The 13483-nt window shown below is 52.5% G+C and overlaps 1 protein-coding gene across 1 annotated transcript in view; it reads right to left on the bottom strand.

Moving 5' to 3' along the window:
* The window catches only part of USP48 (ubiquitin specific peptidase 48), a 33454-nt gene that overhangs the window by 13464 nt on the left and 6507 nt on the right, over positions 1–13483 (bottom strand). The window contains 12 exon segments of the mRNA XM_087702089.1: positions 3803–3874; positions 4815–4945; positions 5047–5161; positions 6294–6494; positions 7259–7408; positions 7881–8003; positions 8222–8401; positions 8611–8693; positions 10319–10452; positions 10640–10748; positions 10850–10974; positions 12662–12789. Of these exon segments, the coding sequence (XP_087558215.1) occupies positions 3803–3874; positions 4815–4945; positions 5047–5161; positions 6294–6494; positions 7259–7408; positions 7881–8003; positions 8222–8401; positions 8611–8693; positions 10319–10452; positions 10640–10748; positions 10850–10974; positions 12662–12789 (1551 nt within the window).

Below are 13483 nucleotides of genomic sequence, written 5' to 3'. Positions count from 1 at the left end.
GTTGCACCGCTGTCCTGTCCCCCTCCCTCCTGCAGCAGTTGGCTCCTCCAAAGAGCCCCTCATTCCCAGCAAAAGGGACCCACTCCCAAACTTTACAGGTAGTAGGTGCACCAAGAGAGCTGTTCACACACACACACACACATACACACACACACACACACGGGCTGGCTCCTTCCCTCCTCCTAAATTGGGAGCCCCCCTCCTGGTCGCTCCTTCAGAGCAGAGCGTGCACACCAAAAGGCCTCCGCTCGCTGCAAAGGGAACATCTGGAGGAGTCCCGTTGCCATCCAACTCCTTGCAGAGCTGTCGCTAAGGTTACAGGCCAATTACAAAGGAGGCAGCCGGCAATTAAGCCGATGGGGGGGGGGAGACTTGCTTTGCTTCTGCCGCTCGGCTGGTTCCTGCTCTGCAGTAGCAGAAAAGAGGGATTAGATCCAGAGAAACACCTACCTAAGCTCCCCGAGGACACGATACGCTGGCAGAGGCGGCCAGAGGTGCGCACCCCTGTGCCTGCGTCGTGTCCTGGCACGACGCAAACTCCTCCCGAGGCCCCAAATGGCCTCCGGGGCACATGACAACCAGCTCAACCCCAGGCCAAGGGAAGCCCAAAGGTGCTTCTTCTTTTGTTTGTTTTTTTCAGGAGGCAACTGGAGTTTCTTGGCTGTTCCCCCCCCCCCCACCTTTGGAAGAAGTTTCCCTCCTCATCCAAGAAGCTTCTTCAGCTCTGGCAGAATTGAAATTAAGAAGCAGATGAGACGTGGGGGGAAAAAGCACCTTTGGGACAACTGTGACCTGGAGGACTTGAGAATCTCTAGACTTTTTAGCTACACAATTTGAGATGAAGACCCTTGGAATGGTGGGGGAGTAAGAAGGGATTTTCAGAGGGGGGAAAAATTACAGGAACCATTTGCACCACTCAGGTGATCCTGAGGACACAGGTAAACCTCCAAGTGGCCTCAACGACCCTCTAAAAGGATGCAAATGACCAGCTGTCTGCAAGGAGGATCAATCCTTCCGTTCCCCAGCGTCCTGTCAGAGCTAAAGAAGCTTCTTGGATCAGAAGTGAAATGTCTTCAAAAGAAATTGAACAAGAAAGTCCAGTTTGCTTCCTGAAAAAAAAAAGAGCTATGGGAGATGAAAATATGTAAAGAGCTTTATCTATTTTTGTATCTTGTATTTTGTAAATCTTGCCTTTTTTATATAACTTTCAAATAAGGAAAAAAAAAGAAGAGAACCAGGTCATCCCCTGAAGAGGAGAATATGTAAACACAACAATGGATAGAGTGGATGGAGGGAGGAGTAGAAGGAAAGATAGGAAGGAGAGGAGAAAGGAGAGGAATAGGAGAAAGGGAAAGGCAGAGGAAGAATGGGAGTGAATGTAAGAGTAGGAAAGAGGGGAGGAATGGGAAGAAGAGGGGAAGGGTAAAGGGGAGGAAGGGGAAGGAGAGAAGGGAAAGGAGAGGAGGAAGGAAGGAAGGAGAGAAGAAAGAGAAGAAAGGGGGGTAGGAGGGAGGGAAGCAAGGAGAGAAGGAGAGAAGAAAGGAGGGAAGGAAGGAGGGAAGGAAGGAGGGAATGTAGGAGAGAAGGAAGGGGGAAGGAAGGAGGAAAGGAAGGGGGAAAGGAAGGAGAGGAGGAGGAAAGGAAGGGGGAAAGGAAGGAGAGGAGGAGAAAAGAAAGGAGGGAAGGAAGAAAGGAGGGAAGGAAGGAGGGAAGGAGAGAAGGAGGGAGGGAAGGAAGGGGAGTAGGAGAGTAGAAACGAGGGAAGGAAAGAGGGAGGGAGGGAAGAAGAAGTAGGACCATTGTAAGATAAGATGGATCTATGGGATGTTAAAAAAGCAATCTTCAAGTATATTGTCAACTGTAGGGAAAAATTGTTATAAATACATATTATTAATAACAGTTATGAGATCATATAATTGTGAATGTATATATGAAATTGATAAAATAAAATAAAAAACATAAAAAAACCTTTGGGACAACCATGACTTAAGCCAATGGAAGCTCTATCTAGAAGGGCTCCTCCCTGTCCTTCCTCCCTTTCCTTCTTTTGCCCTCCCTTTTCCTTCCTTCCCTCCTGCTTCAGGACCTCACTTGTTCTTCCAAAATCTTTATTTTTAAATTAGCCTCTAAAAAGAGCAGAGCAAATACCCCAAACGATACGCCCTGCTCTTCTCCCTCCGGTGATGCACTAACCCTGCTTGCTCAAAGGTTGCCAAGGCCTCTTTTTCGGCAACTGCACAGATGGGAAGTTTCTCCCCTCCTCCTTACTCTAGGTCCACCATACTAGGGGCCACAGGGGTTTTTTTTGGGTGGGGGGGGGGGAGGCAAAGGAACCCGGACGAGCAATAGGCAGGTTTTCCTCCACAAACATATAGGAACAAGTAACTGGGCGGATCGCAACCCAATAAAAGAAGATGACATATGTGGAACTATTATGACCACAATAAAATGTGGAGGAGGGAATCTATTTTTGTGTAAGTATGGAACCTTGAGCTTGCTTGGATCCCAACCCGAAAATCCATCAGAGTGAAGAAGAAAATAAGTACCATATTTTTCGGAGTATAAGATGCACCTTTTTCCCTCAAAAGAGGGTGAAAATCTGGGTGCGTCTTATACACTGAATACAATAGCAATAGCAATAGCAGTAGACTTATATACCGCTTCATAGGCCTTTCAGGCCTCTCTAAGCGGTTTACAGAGAGTCAGCATATTGCCCCCAACAATCTGGGTCCTCATTTTACCCACCTCGGAAGGATGGAAGGCTGAGTCAACCCTGAGCCGGTGAGATTTGAACCGCTGACCTGATCTAGCAGTAGCCTGCAGTGCTGCATTTAACCACTGCGCCACCTTGGCTCTTAGCCAAGATTTTTGGATTTTTGGCCTCCTGAAACCCCGCCCCTTCACCAAAATGGCTGTGCCTAGCCTTTAGGAGGCTTATAGAGTGCTCCTGGGGGTGGGGTGGGCAGAAATGAGCAAAAAAATGGGCCGTTTTTCGCTCGTTTTTGCCCCCCCCCCAAGCACTCTACAAGCCTCCTAAAGGCTATACATGCCCTTTTTTGACAAAAAATGGATGCATTTTTGGGAAAAAAGGGCCGTTTTGGGGAGTCCTGCATAGTGCAAAAACTTTTTTTTTTAAATTTGCATCTTCAAAATCTTAGTGCACCTTATAGTCCGAAAAATACTGGGCAGATCACAACTCAATAAAAGAAGATGACATATGTGGAACTATTACAGTGAAAATAAAATGTGGAAGAGGGAATCTATTTTGGTGTAAATATGGAACCTTGAGTTTGCTTGAATCTCACCCCAAAAATCCATCAGAGTGAAGAAGAAAATAAGTAAATACAAAAACGGAAGGAGGGAGGGAGGTAGAGGGAAAGAAGAAAAGCTTTGGGGTATGATCCCCGCTGGGGCCACCTCCACCTGATCTCCAGTTCGGCTGAGAGTGGAATTAGGAGGGCCTGGTGGGAGGTGTGTCTCTCCCCAACACCACACAGCTGCAAATGTGTCTCCAGTCAAGGTGAGCGAGTGTCCTTGAGACGCCGGTGTCAGCCTGACCAGGAGGACCAAGCGAGATCTCGGCGCTTCCTGGATTTTGAAAGAGGTCAACGGCTGGATTCCCACCACATGCGCCTGGCCAGGCTTGGGAGGAACAGTGGAACAAGCAATTCTCCTGGGGAAGCCAGTTGCAGGAACGGCTCCCGAGGGAGGGAGGGAGGGAGGGAGGGAGGGGGGGAGGGAATGCCTTGCGGCTGCTAGAACCAAGTGAGGGTCCGATCGTTGCCCCCCCGCCCCCGCTCACCGTGGGGGCAGACAATGTCCTCGTTGAACTTCAGCTCCTCTTCTTCTCCTCCTTTCTCTGCACTGGGCTCCTCTGTGGAGGAGAAAAAGCAAGGAGAAAGGTGGGGTGGGGGAACAAGTCAGAGACCCTCTCACAACCTGGCAGAGGGGAACGACAAGATGGGGCTGAGTGGCCCTCCCTCCACAGAACAGAGGCAGGCTGGCTGCACTCTCAACTCTCTGTGGAGCATTTGCCCTGGAGCCTTCCTTCCTTTTCTCCCCTTTTTCATCTTCCTTTGGCTTCTTCTCCCCTTCCTTCCTTATCCTCCCCTTCTTTGTCCTCCTCCTTCCTTCCTTCCTCCCCTTCCCGTCTTTTGTCCTCCTTTTTCCTTCCTTTCTTGTCCTTCCCCTTCCTTCCTCCCGTTCCCTTCTATTGTCCTCTCTTTTCTTTCCTTTTTGTCCTTCCCCTTCCCTTTTGTCCTCCCTTTCCTTCCTCTCCTTCCCTTCTTTGTCCTTTCTCTTCCTTCCTCCCCTTTGCTTCCTTCCTCCCCTTCTTTCTTGTCCTCCCATTTCCTTCCTTCCCTTTTTCCTTCCTTCCCCTTTTCCTTCCTTCCTCGTCCCTTTTGTCCTCCCCCTTCCTTCCTTCCTTTCTTGTCCTCCCCCTTCCTTCCTTCCTTTGCTACCCTCCCCTTCCTTCCTCTCCCTCTCATTTCCTTCCTTGCCTCCTCCCTCCCTCAGACTCTCCCTTCCCCTGAAAGCAGAGGATAACGGCCAGTCTGCAGGCCCAGGGGCTTTGTCACCAGCAGGGCTTCCATAGAGTCTTTAACCAGGGAAGCAGAGTTTGGTTCAGGTTTGTCCCCAGCTCAAACCAGGATGATCAGGGTTAAGGCTGAATCCCTCAAGTCATCCTGACAACCTTTGAGGCTGAAAACAGGTGCTGGCCCAGGGAGACCCAACCTTGGGGGCCGTATGCGGAGGCCAGGCCTGCCTTGGCTAAGGGAGATTGGGGGTGACTGGGGTAGGGAGGGGGCTACCTCTCTCCTTGGCGTCGCCGTTCATCTTGCCGTTGCTTGGCTCGGTGTCCTCGTCCGAGTCGTCCAGCTGCTCCAGGGCCAGCTGGCGCCAGCTCCGTAGGGAGGACTTTCCTACCCAAAACCCATCGCTCCTGCGGGGCGAGAGGTGGGGAGAGAGCGGCAGAATTGGGGACCTCCACCTCTTGCCCGCCCAACTCCCGAATTCCCTCTCTTCTCGGCGGGAGCTGCTCACCCCTTGACGGCTGCTTTGAGGAGGTTGCAGACGGCTTTGTAGTCCTCGCTTAGCCGACTTTTCAGCCGCAGCACCCGGCATCTCTCCACCACGCAGTCCTTGCAGAGGGCTTTCACTGAGGGAGGAAGAGGAAGGAGGATGAAAGGCATCCAGGCAGGAAGCCACCCACCCATCTATCCAATCATTCATCCAATTATCCAATCATCCAGGCAGGCAGGCAGCAGGTAGGCAGGGAACCATCCATCCATCCAATTATCCAATCATCCAGGCAGGCAGGCAGCAGGTAGGCAGGGAACCATCCATCCATCCAATTATCCAATCATCCAGGCAGGCGGGCAGCAGGTAGGCAGGAAGCCACCCACCCACCCACCCACCCATCCATCCAATCATTCATCCAATTATCCAATCATCCAGGCAGGCAGGCAGGTAGACAGCCAGGCAGCCACCCATCCATCCTATCATTCATCCAATTATCCAATCATCCTGGCAGGCAGCAGGTAGGCAGGAAGCCACCCACCCACCCACCCACCCAATCATTTATCCAATTATCCAATCATCCAGGCAGGCAGGCAGGCAGGTAGGCAGGGAGCCAGCCAGCCAGCCATCTATCCTATCATTCATCCAATTATCCAATCATCCAGGCAGGCAGTAGGCAGGAACCCACCCACCCATCCAATCATTTATCCAATTATCCAATCATCCAGGCAGGCAGGCAGGCAGGCAGGCAGCAGGTAGCCATCCAGCCACCCATCCATCCTATCATCCAGGGACACCTCCCCCCTCCTCGGCTATTCAGCAAGGGGGAGCCTTTACCATCCCACTGCCCACCCTACAGAAGAGACCCAGCCGAGAGCTCCCACACGGGGAGGAAGAAGGTGAAGGGAGATTTCCCTGAGCTGTCGTAGGCGGGCACCCACTTTCTGCCAATGGGGATTCCTCGGGTCGCACCTCGCATCTCCGGAAACATGCTGGGGAAGGTGCGAGGGGGAAGAGGGAGGAAACTTGACAAATGTGGCAACGCACCAGCAGAGGTGCAATGCCAACTTTGCAACGGTGAGAGATCGCACCTCCTGCAGAGCGGGAAGGCTCCCTTCCCTTCCCTGCAAGCGCATAAGCAGCTCCATCTGCCTGGTATTCCTTGCCTTTCCTTCACGAGGGGATCAGACCGAAAAGGAGGAGGAAGAGGAGGGGGCCAGGGTTGAAGCTGGCCTGGTCCAGGAAGGGCTCCCACCCCCCACCCCACAAACCTGTCAGCCTGGGTCCTCCTCCGTATCGCTTGTAGAAGTAGTCGGCCACGTCCTCCGAGACTCGCTTGACGGTGGAGATCTTATCTGGGTGCAGCTTGCCGTGGGAGCACAAACAGCTCGTGTTGTCGATGGCTTTGGGGGGTGTTGATTCGTCCAGCCACTGCTGCAGCCATTCCAGGGAGACAAAGTCGTAGGGGCAGCCTGAGGGTGGGCGCAGAGGGCCAGAGCGTCAGCACTCCCAGCTCCCTCTGCCTTCTCCGCCTCCAACACCAACCACAGCGCACAGTTTTAAGATCGTGCATCTTCCCCACTCCCCTTCAAACCACCAATCAACCACCACCACCCCCGCCACATCCGTTCCCGACTATGCAACAGCTGGTCAGCTTCTGTCCTGTTCCTGCCCTCTGCCCTGTGGGTATTAGGGGGGGAGGCGGCAGCAAGTCAGAAGACCAAGGCCCCTGGCCCTCCTTCCCCACGGCAACAGGAGAGTCTCTGCGCCAATCTCCCATGCCCTGCTGGCCGAGCTCGGATGATGACCGCCAAAGCGAGGGGCCTTTAAATAGATATCAAAAGGCAGGGGGTCTCCAACCTTGGCAACTTTTAAGGCTTGTGGACTTCAGCTCCCAGAATTTCTCTGGCAACTTTCAGTCTTGACTTCAACTCCCAGAGTAGAAGGTTTGCTGGCTGAGAAATTCTGGGAGTTGAAGTCCAAAAGTCTTAAAAGTTGCCAAGGTTGGAGACAGTAAATATGGACGTCCCGCCCCCCCCCCCCTACCCCAGGGAGTATGCCATGCTGGGGTTGGCTCTCTTGGGAGATGGAGAGGGGTGGGGCTGTACCTAGCATCGTATGTAGGAAGCTTTCCAACCCCAGGGGGAAGGCCAGAGCAGACCCTTCCCCTGCCCTTCTGCCTTGGCCCAGAGCCGCCCTACAAAGAAGAGACACGTAATTGGAAGGTCTTACAGACCAGCTTTGGCAGGCAACTTCTGGTAGAGCTCCTTCACCTCTTCGTGCTTGACCTTGCCCCGCGCCACGCTCTGCTTCCGCATCTCGGCCATTTCGTGGCACCACTCCTCAAACCGGCTGTTGTCCTCATCCACCAGCTCCTGCAGGAAAGCTAAGGCGGGGAGAAGCCGAGGAGAGGGATGGCAGCAGGAGGCAGCAGCCACGCCCAAAGACCACCTCCTCCTTGGCCCAGGGAGACACACACACACACACACAGACACACACACACACCGAAGAGGCCTCTTCCTCCTCCTCCCTGGCCCGGGGAGCCTCTACACACCTACACACACATTGAAGAGGCCTCCTCTTCCCTGACCAAGGGATCCTCCACTCCATCCCACCCCAGCGACTCAAAGGCAGCACTAAGGGAGGAAGCCTCCCCCAAGCCCTTCCTCAGGCAGGGGCTGGCAGAAGAAGGCTTCTTCCAACCCCCCCACCCTCCCCAAGCACATCACAATTCTGAATTTTCAACCAGGCAAAGTGCGGCAGTTTCTAACCCTCATGTGCATCTGGGACGGGAACGTGTCGTTGATGGACGGGTTGGGAGGAAAGGGCCGAGAGTGGGGACACGCGGGAAGCCTCACCTGGGAGTTCAACAGCCAGGGACTTCTCCCGCGACTGCAACCGATACACCAACATGTAGGCGTTCCGGGAGCGGTAAATCCCCTTCCCGCACTTGGGCTTCCGAGACTGAGATTTAGAAGGTTCTGGAGGAGGGGAAAGAAAGGGGGGGGAGGAAGAAGGCAAGTGCTGTGGACCTTTGTTCTCCTGCTCCGCTTCTCTCTCCCCCCCACCCCCCTGCCGCCCGGAACCAGAGACACTCTTGGCCGAGGCCAAGTTGGAGAAGGGGGCCTGGCGCCAACCTACAGGCTGAGCGGTGTCCCCGCCCCCCGAGTTTGGTCCAAGAAGAGGTGACTCCATTTACCCAAGTCCTCCTCCGCTCCCAGCTGCAGTTTCTTGCTTTCCATCTTCTCGATCTCTTCGTCGTTAAATCGGTACCACTCCCCCGTTTGGGGGTCCTTCACGTGGGCGATGTAATGGCCCGAGTAGGCGCTGACCCCACGGTGGATGAGGATGGCGCTGAGCTCGTAGACGAAGACGCTGGCTGAAACAGCAGAAGGTGGCGCTCAAAGCTTGGGGAACAGCGAGGCTCCCCATCACCACCCCAATCCTTGTTTTTTCTGCCAGCCATGGGCAGCAATGCTCCTCCCCATGATATTCTAGGCTTCCAGGTGGGAGAAAAGCCCTGACCCCCCCAACGCAGGGAACAGGACCCCGAACGGATGGAAACGTGCCCGTCCCAGCTCTGCCTACCTTTGTCTTCCATGAAGGGTCCCAGGTCTAGCAGTTCGGAGAACTCGATGTAAGCGTTCAGCTTCTTCTTATGCCCCGTTTGCCTACAATAGGAAAGTTAGTTAAGTTAACATAGGAAAGCTTTCGTTCGCCCCTTTCCGCCTGGCAGTACCAACACAAAGTAATAGTGGCAACTGTTCTGACCCAGGCTTCCCAAGAGCCTGAAGCAAACTCCTCATCCCGGCAAAAAAAAACCTTTTATGAATTGACTGTGAATTCATTCACATCCAGCAAAGTCTTTTGAGGGAGGATTTTCAGTCACAGACCTTATCTGGCTTGGAGAGCTGACAGGCCGATAGCTGCAAAACTTAGCCAGGAGTCTCGGTGAGTCAGGAACCAATTAAGTGAACTAATTGTCTCCTGCAAACTCCACTCCCCTTTCGTTCCATTTTTATTTCCTCTGGGAGGGGCCATTCACCGTCCACCTGTGGCCTTCCTCCCAAGTCGACCCCTGTTCTTTAGCTGTTCCCTTCCTTTGGCATCTCTGCGCATGTGCACACTGGGAACAGGTTCCAGCTGTTCTTCTGCCCCACTGATGTCTGACTCTGAAGGCAGCTGATAACTGTCAAATGGCCCTGGCCCCCTCTGCCTCTGATACAGAGCCCTCATCAGAGCCTTCCCCAGACTCCAGGACTGACCCATCTTCCTCCCAAACCTCCTCACTGTCCGAATCTGCTGCCAGCTCTGCTGGTCCCTGCTGGGTCATAAGAGCAACAGCACAGTGTCCTTTTCCACAGCAAGAGTACAGGGGGCTAAATTGGGAACTGGGAGACTCCCTGGTGTCGGTGCCCCTCAGAAGCATGTGGGTCACTTTGGGCCCTTCCTGTCAACGTTCACCGTTATTCCTCTTCGCTTGCAGCTTGACAAAGAATGGGTGTGTATGTGTGTGTGTGTGTGTATTGGAATGCAAAGGTGGAGGGAATGGCCTGCCAAGCATCGTGGGTTCTTGTGCTTTCCCCCCCAAAAAAGACACCCGGAGCAGATGTCCCAGAGTGGGCGGCTGGTTCTCATAACAAAACAGTAATGATTTGGTGGGTGTTAATGGACTCCAGGTGGCCCCGTGGAGAAAGGGAGAATGAACTATGCACAAGTTTGTGCAGGGAAACCCAGAGCCGGCTTTGCTTCTTCTGTGCCACTTATTTAAGTTTATACACTTGGAAAAAATAACATCCCAGGAGTTTCTTTTTTCTGGATTGGCATTAAACTGATCTCTCTCTCTCTTCCTCTCCTCTCTCTCTCTGTCTCTTCCTCTGTGTCTTTCTCTTCCCTCACTTTTTCTCTCCCCCCTTCCCGTCTCTCTCTCTCTCTCCCCCTCTCCTCTGTCTCTCTCTCTCCCTTTCTCCCTCCCTCCCTCCTTCTCTCTCCCTCCCTCTCTCACCCTCTTCATAGTAACAGGAGCAGGGAGTTGGACTAGAAGACAGCCACGGTCCCGTCCAACTCTTCTAAATTCTAAATAGATTGCTTTTAGTTGCCCAAAGAAAGGCAGGACACAGTAAGTAAGCAGGACAAATGTAAGCTGAGCTGCCGTGTGTGTGTGTGTGTGTCTTGTTCTGAAGATACTTCATGCCCAGCCAGTTTGATTCCAGCCTCGCCAAGCAGCCCACTTTCAGACGGGGATGGAATCCCGCCGCGAAGGGAAGGCTTCGGCCGAGTGTAGGAGGCAGCTCACCTATCGAACACGAAGCGCATAAGCTGGAGGTTGAGGGTGCAAGGGAGGCTGAGCAGGCGTATCCTCCGGGTGGCGTTCTGTTTGCTCTGGCAGGACTCGCAGAAGTAGCGATTGTCCCCCTCCAGCTTCTCCTCCTGCCAGGGGAAAAAAAGACCAAAGCTGGTTGCAGAGGCACCCCGACCTGCCTGGCAGTGGGACCCCAAAGTCATCAACTCTCACCAACCAAGCTTGGGGGGCAAGCAAGACCCCTCCGGGTCCCGAGGCTGCTCCCAAAGCCAGTGCTGCTGTGTTTGGCCCTTCTTCCCCCTGGCGGACAGGTACCTTCAGGAACTCCGTGATGCAGTCTGACAGCTGCTTGTGGCCCTGGATGTTTAACTCAAGCTCGTAAAACTTGGAGATAAGTTTGGACTCTCGGCCACACTGGTTGCAACTGGAGAGAGCAAAGCAAGAGGCAGCCATGAGCCCCCAAAGCCCCCTAAGACCGAAGCAGGAGTAGTAAGCGAGAAGCAGCCGCGCGAAGAAAAGCCTTACACTGTAACGTAGGCGTATTCGCCGCAAAATTGTTTCTGGACGATGTCGCGCACGTCCGGGTTTTTTTGAGAAGTCAGGGTGTCCTCCAGGAGGGACATGAACAGCTTGGAAAACTCCTGGGCGTCCTAGAACAACAGTGGAAAAGACAGGATGCGAGTTCAAGGAAACAGGGCAGGGCTACCCAGAATAGAATAGAATAGAATAACAGAGTTGGACGGGACCTTGAAGGTCTTCTAGTCCAACCCTCTGCTTAGGAATGAAACCCTACACCACTTCAGACAAATGGATATCCAACATATTCTTAAAAACTTCCAGTGTTGGAGCATTCACAACTTCTGGAGGCAACTTCTGTTCCACTGGTTAATTGTTCTCACTGTTGGGAAATTTCTCCTTGGTCCTAAGTTGCTTCTCTCCTTGGTTAGTTTCCACCCGTTGCTTCTTGTCCTGCCCTGAGGTGCCTTGGAGAATAGCTTGACTCCCTCTTCTTTGGGGCAACCCCTGAGATATTGGAAGACTGCTATCATGTCTCCCCATTCCTTCTTTTCATTAAACTAGACATCCCCAGTTCCAGCAGCCGTTCTTTATATGTTTTAGCCAGAGATGGGATTCCAAATCTATTCCTACTGGTTTTATGAGAGTGTGCTTTGTGCGCATGCATGCCTAACACACATTTTGCGCACGGGCGCAGCACTCAAAGACCGCCCTTGGTTTTAGCGCTGGTGAGCTGAGCTGTTGTTTAGCTCAGCTGAGGCGCGGGAATCTGCCCTGCCGCACGAATCAGCTGAGCTAAAAAACAAGGGGCGGGGAATGGCGGGAGGGCGTGGCCAGCCAGTGGTGGCATTTGCCGTTTCTCCAAACAACTGAAAATTTCCGCTCCCTGTTTATCAGAACCGGTCAGAACTGGCTGAATGCCACCCCTGGTTTTAGCCTCCAGTCCCCTAATCATCTCGGTTGCTCTTCTCTGCACTCTTTCTAGAGTCTCCACATCTTTTTTTAGATCGGAGCGACCCAGAGGCCCAAACCTCTCATTTTAATCCCATCCCGTGATGGCGAATCTATGGCACACGTGTCACAGGTGGCACGCAGAGCACATAAGGCGTTGCCCTGTCAGCTGGCCAGCGCGTGATGGCCAGCTGACCTTAGGCCTTCTTTTGAGGCCATTTTTCGCCCTCTGGAGGCTTGAAGCCTCCGGAGCACGAAAAACCGGCCCTATGGGCAAACCGGAAGTTCGGGAACGTACTTCTGGTTTGCTTGTAGGGCAGGTTATAGCCCTCCGGAGCCTTCAGGAGGCTTCCAGAGGGATAAAACTGGCCCTACGAGCAAATCAGAAGTACGTTCCTGAACCTCCGGTTTTTCGCGCTCCGGAGCCTTCAGGAAAGCTCCTGAGGCCTCCGGGAGGCTGTTTGTGCCCTCCCCAGGCTCCTATAAAGCCCCTGGAGCCTGGGGAGGGTGAAAAAAGCACATAGAAAATGGGGGGGGGGAGCGCTGGTCATCGTGCACATAGCATTATGGGTGTGGCATGCCCACGCATGACCCCCCCCCCTACGCTCCCCCTGCTTTTGGCATGCGAGCCGCAAAAGGTTCGCCCTCACTGAAGTCAGCTATTGTCAGAAAATTCCTCCGAAAGAGGCAACTCTTCCACCGGGACTTTTCAACCGAGTAGCCCAGGCAAAATGAGGAGGGCTTTTTATTTTTCTGCCATCAAAGGATTCCTGGTTTTCCTCTGTGTGGCAACGGCTTTCTTAAATGTGTCGTTCTGAGAGACAATAAGGCAAAAGAGGGAGAAGTTGGCCGGGGTGCCTCGAACCTTACCTGTTGCTGACCTGTGTCCAAGCCAAGTGCTTTCACAAACCCCGATGGGTCAATGTATCGCCTTTTGCTGTTTTGGAGCAAGGCGAACAAGTACTGGAGGTGCTCGCAAATGGTCTGAGGTTCGTAATCTGTCAAGGGATCAAAGGCTTGATTAAAACACCAGGATGCAGGCTTGGTACCGGCGAAGGAACTCGTTTGCCCCTCGTCTAACTGAGAGCAACGAGCCGAACACTTCTGTGAAATGGGGACAATCTCTTCAAGCAGAATTTGTGAAGTGACTAAGCTATTTACTAAGTCTGCGCTACTATTAATCTTCTCATCGTTCCTATCACCCATCTCCTCTCACTTATGACTGCAGGACTGTAACTTTGTTGCTGGTATCGTGATGATTGATATTGTTTCCTGGTTGCTTATTTGTACCCGATGACTATCATTAACTGTTGTACCTTATGATTCTTGACGAATATATCTTTATGAGAATATATGCACCAGAGACAAATTCCTTGTGTGTCCAACCACACTTGGCCAATAAAGAATTCTATTCTATTCCAAATTCCATTCCATTCTCTCTCTATTCCATTCCATTCCATATTCCATTCCATTCTCTATATTCCATTCCATATACCATTCCATTCCATTCTCTCTCTATTCCATTCCACTTCATTCCATATACCATTTCATTCCATATACCATTCCATTCCATATTCCATTCCATTCCATATTCCATCCCATTCCATTCTCCCTCTATTCCATTCCATTCTATCTTCCATATTCCATTCCATCTTCCATTCCATTCTCCCTCTATTCCATTCCATTCTCTCT

The sequence above is a fragment of the Thamnophis sirtalis genome, unplaced genomic scaffold (genome assembly GCF_051295495.1).
Source record: "Thamnophis sirtalis isolate CommonGarterSnake01/CBP01778 unplaced genomic scaffold, rThaSir2_p1.2 scaffold_15, whole genome shotgun sequence".
NCBI classification, from domain to species: Eukaryota; Metazoa; Chordata; class Lepidosauria; order Squamata; family Natricidae; genus Thamnophis; species Thamnophis sirtalis.
Note: the sequence above shows the minus strand (reverse complement) of the source record. Positions and strands in the feature narration are given on the sequence as shown.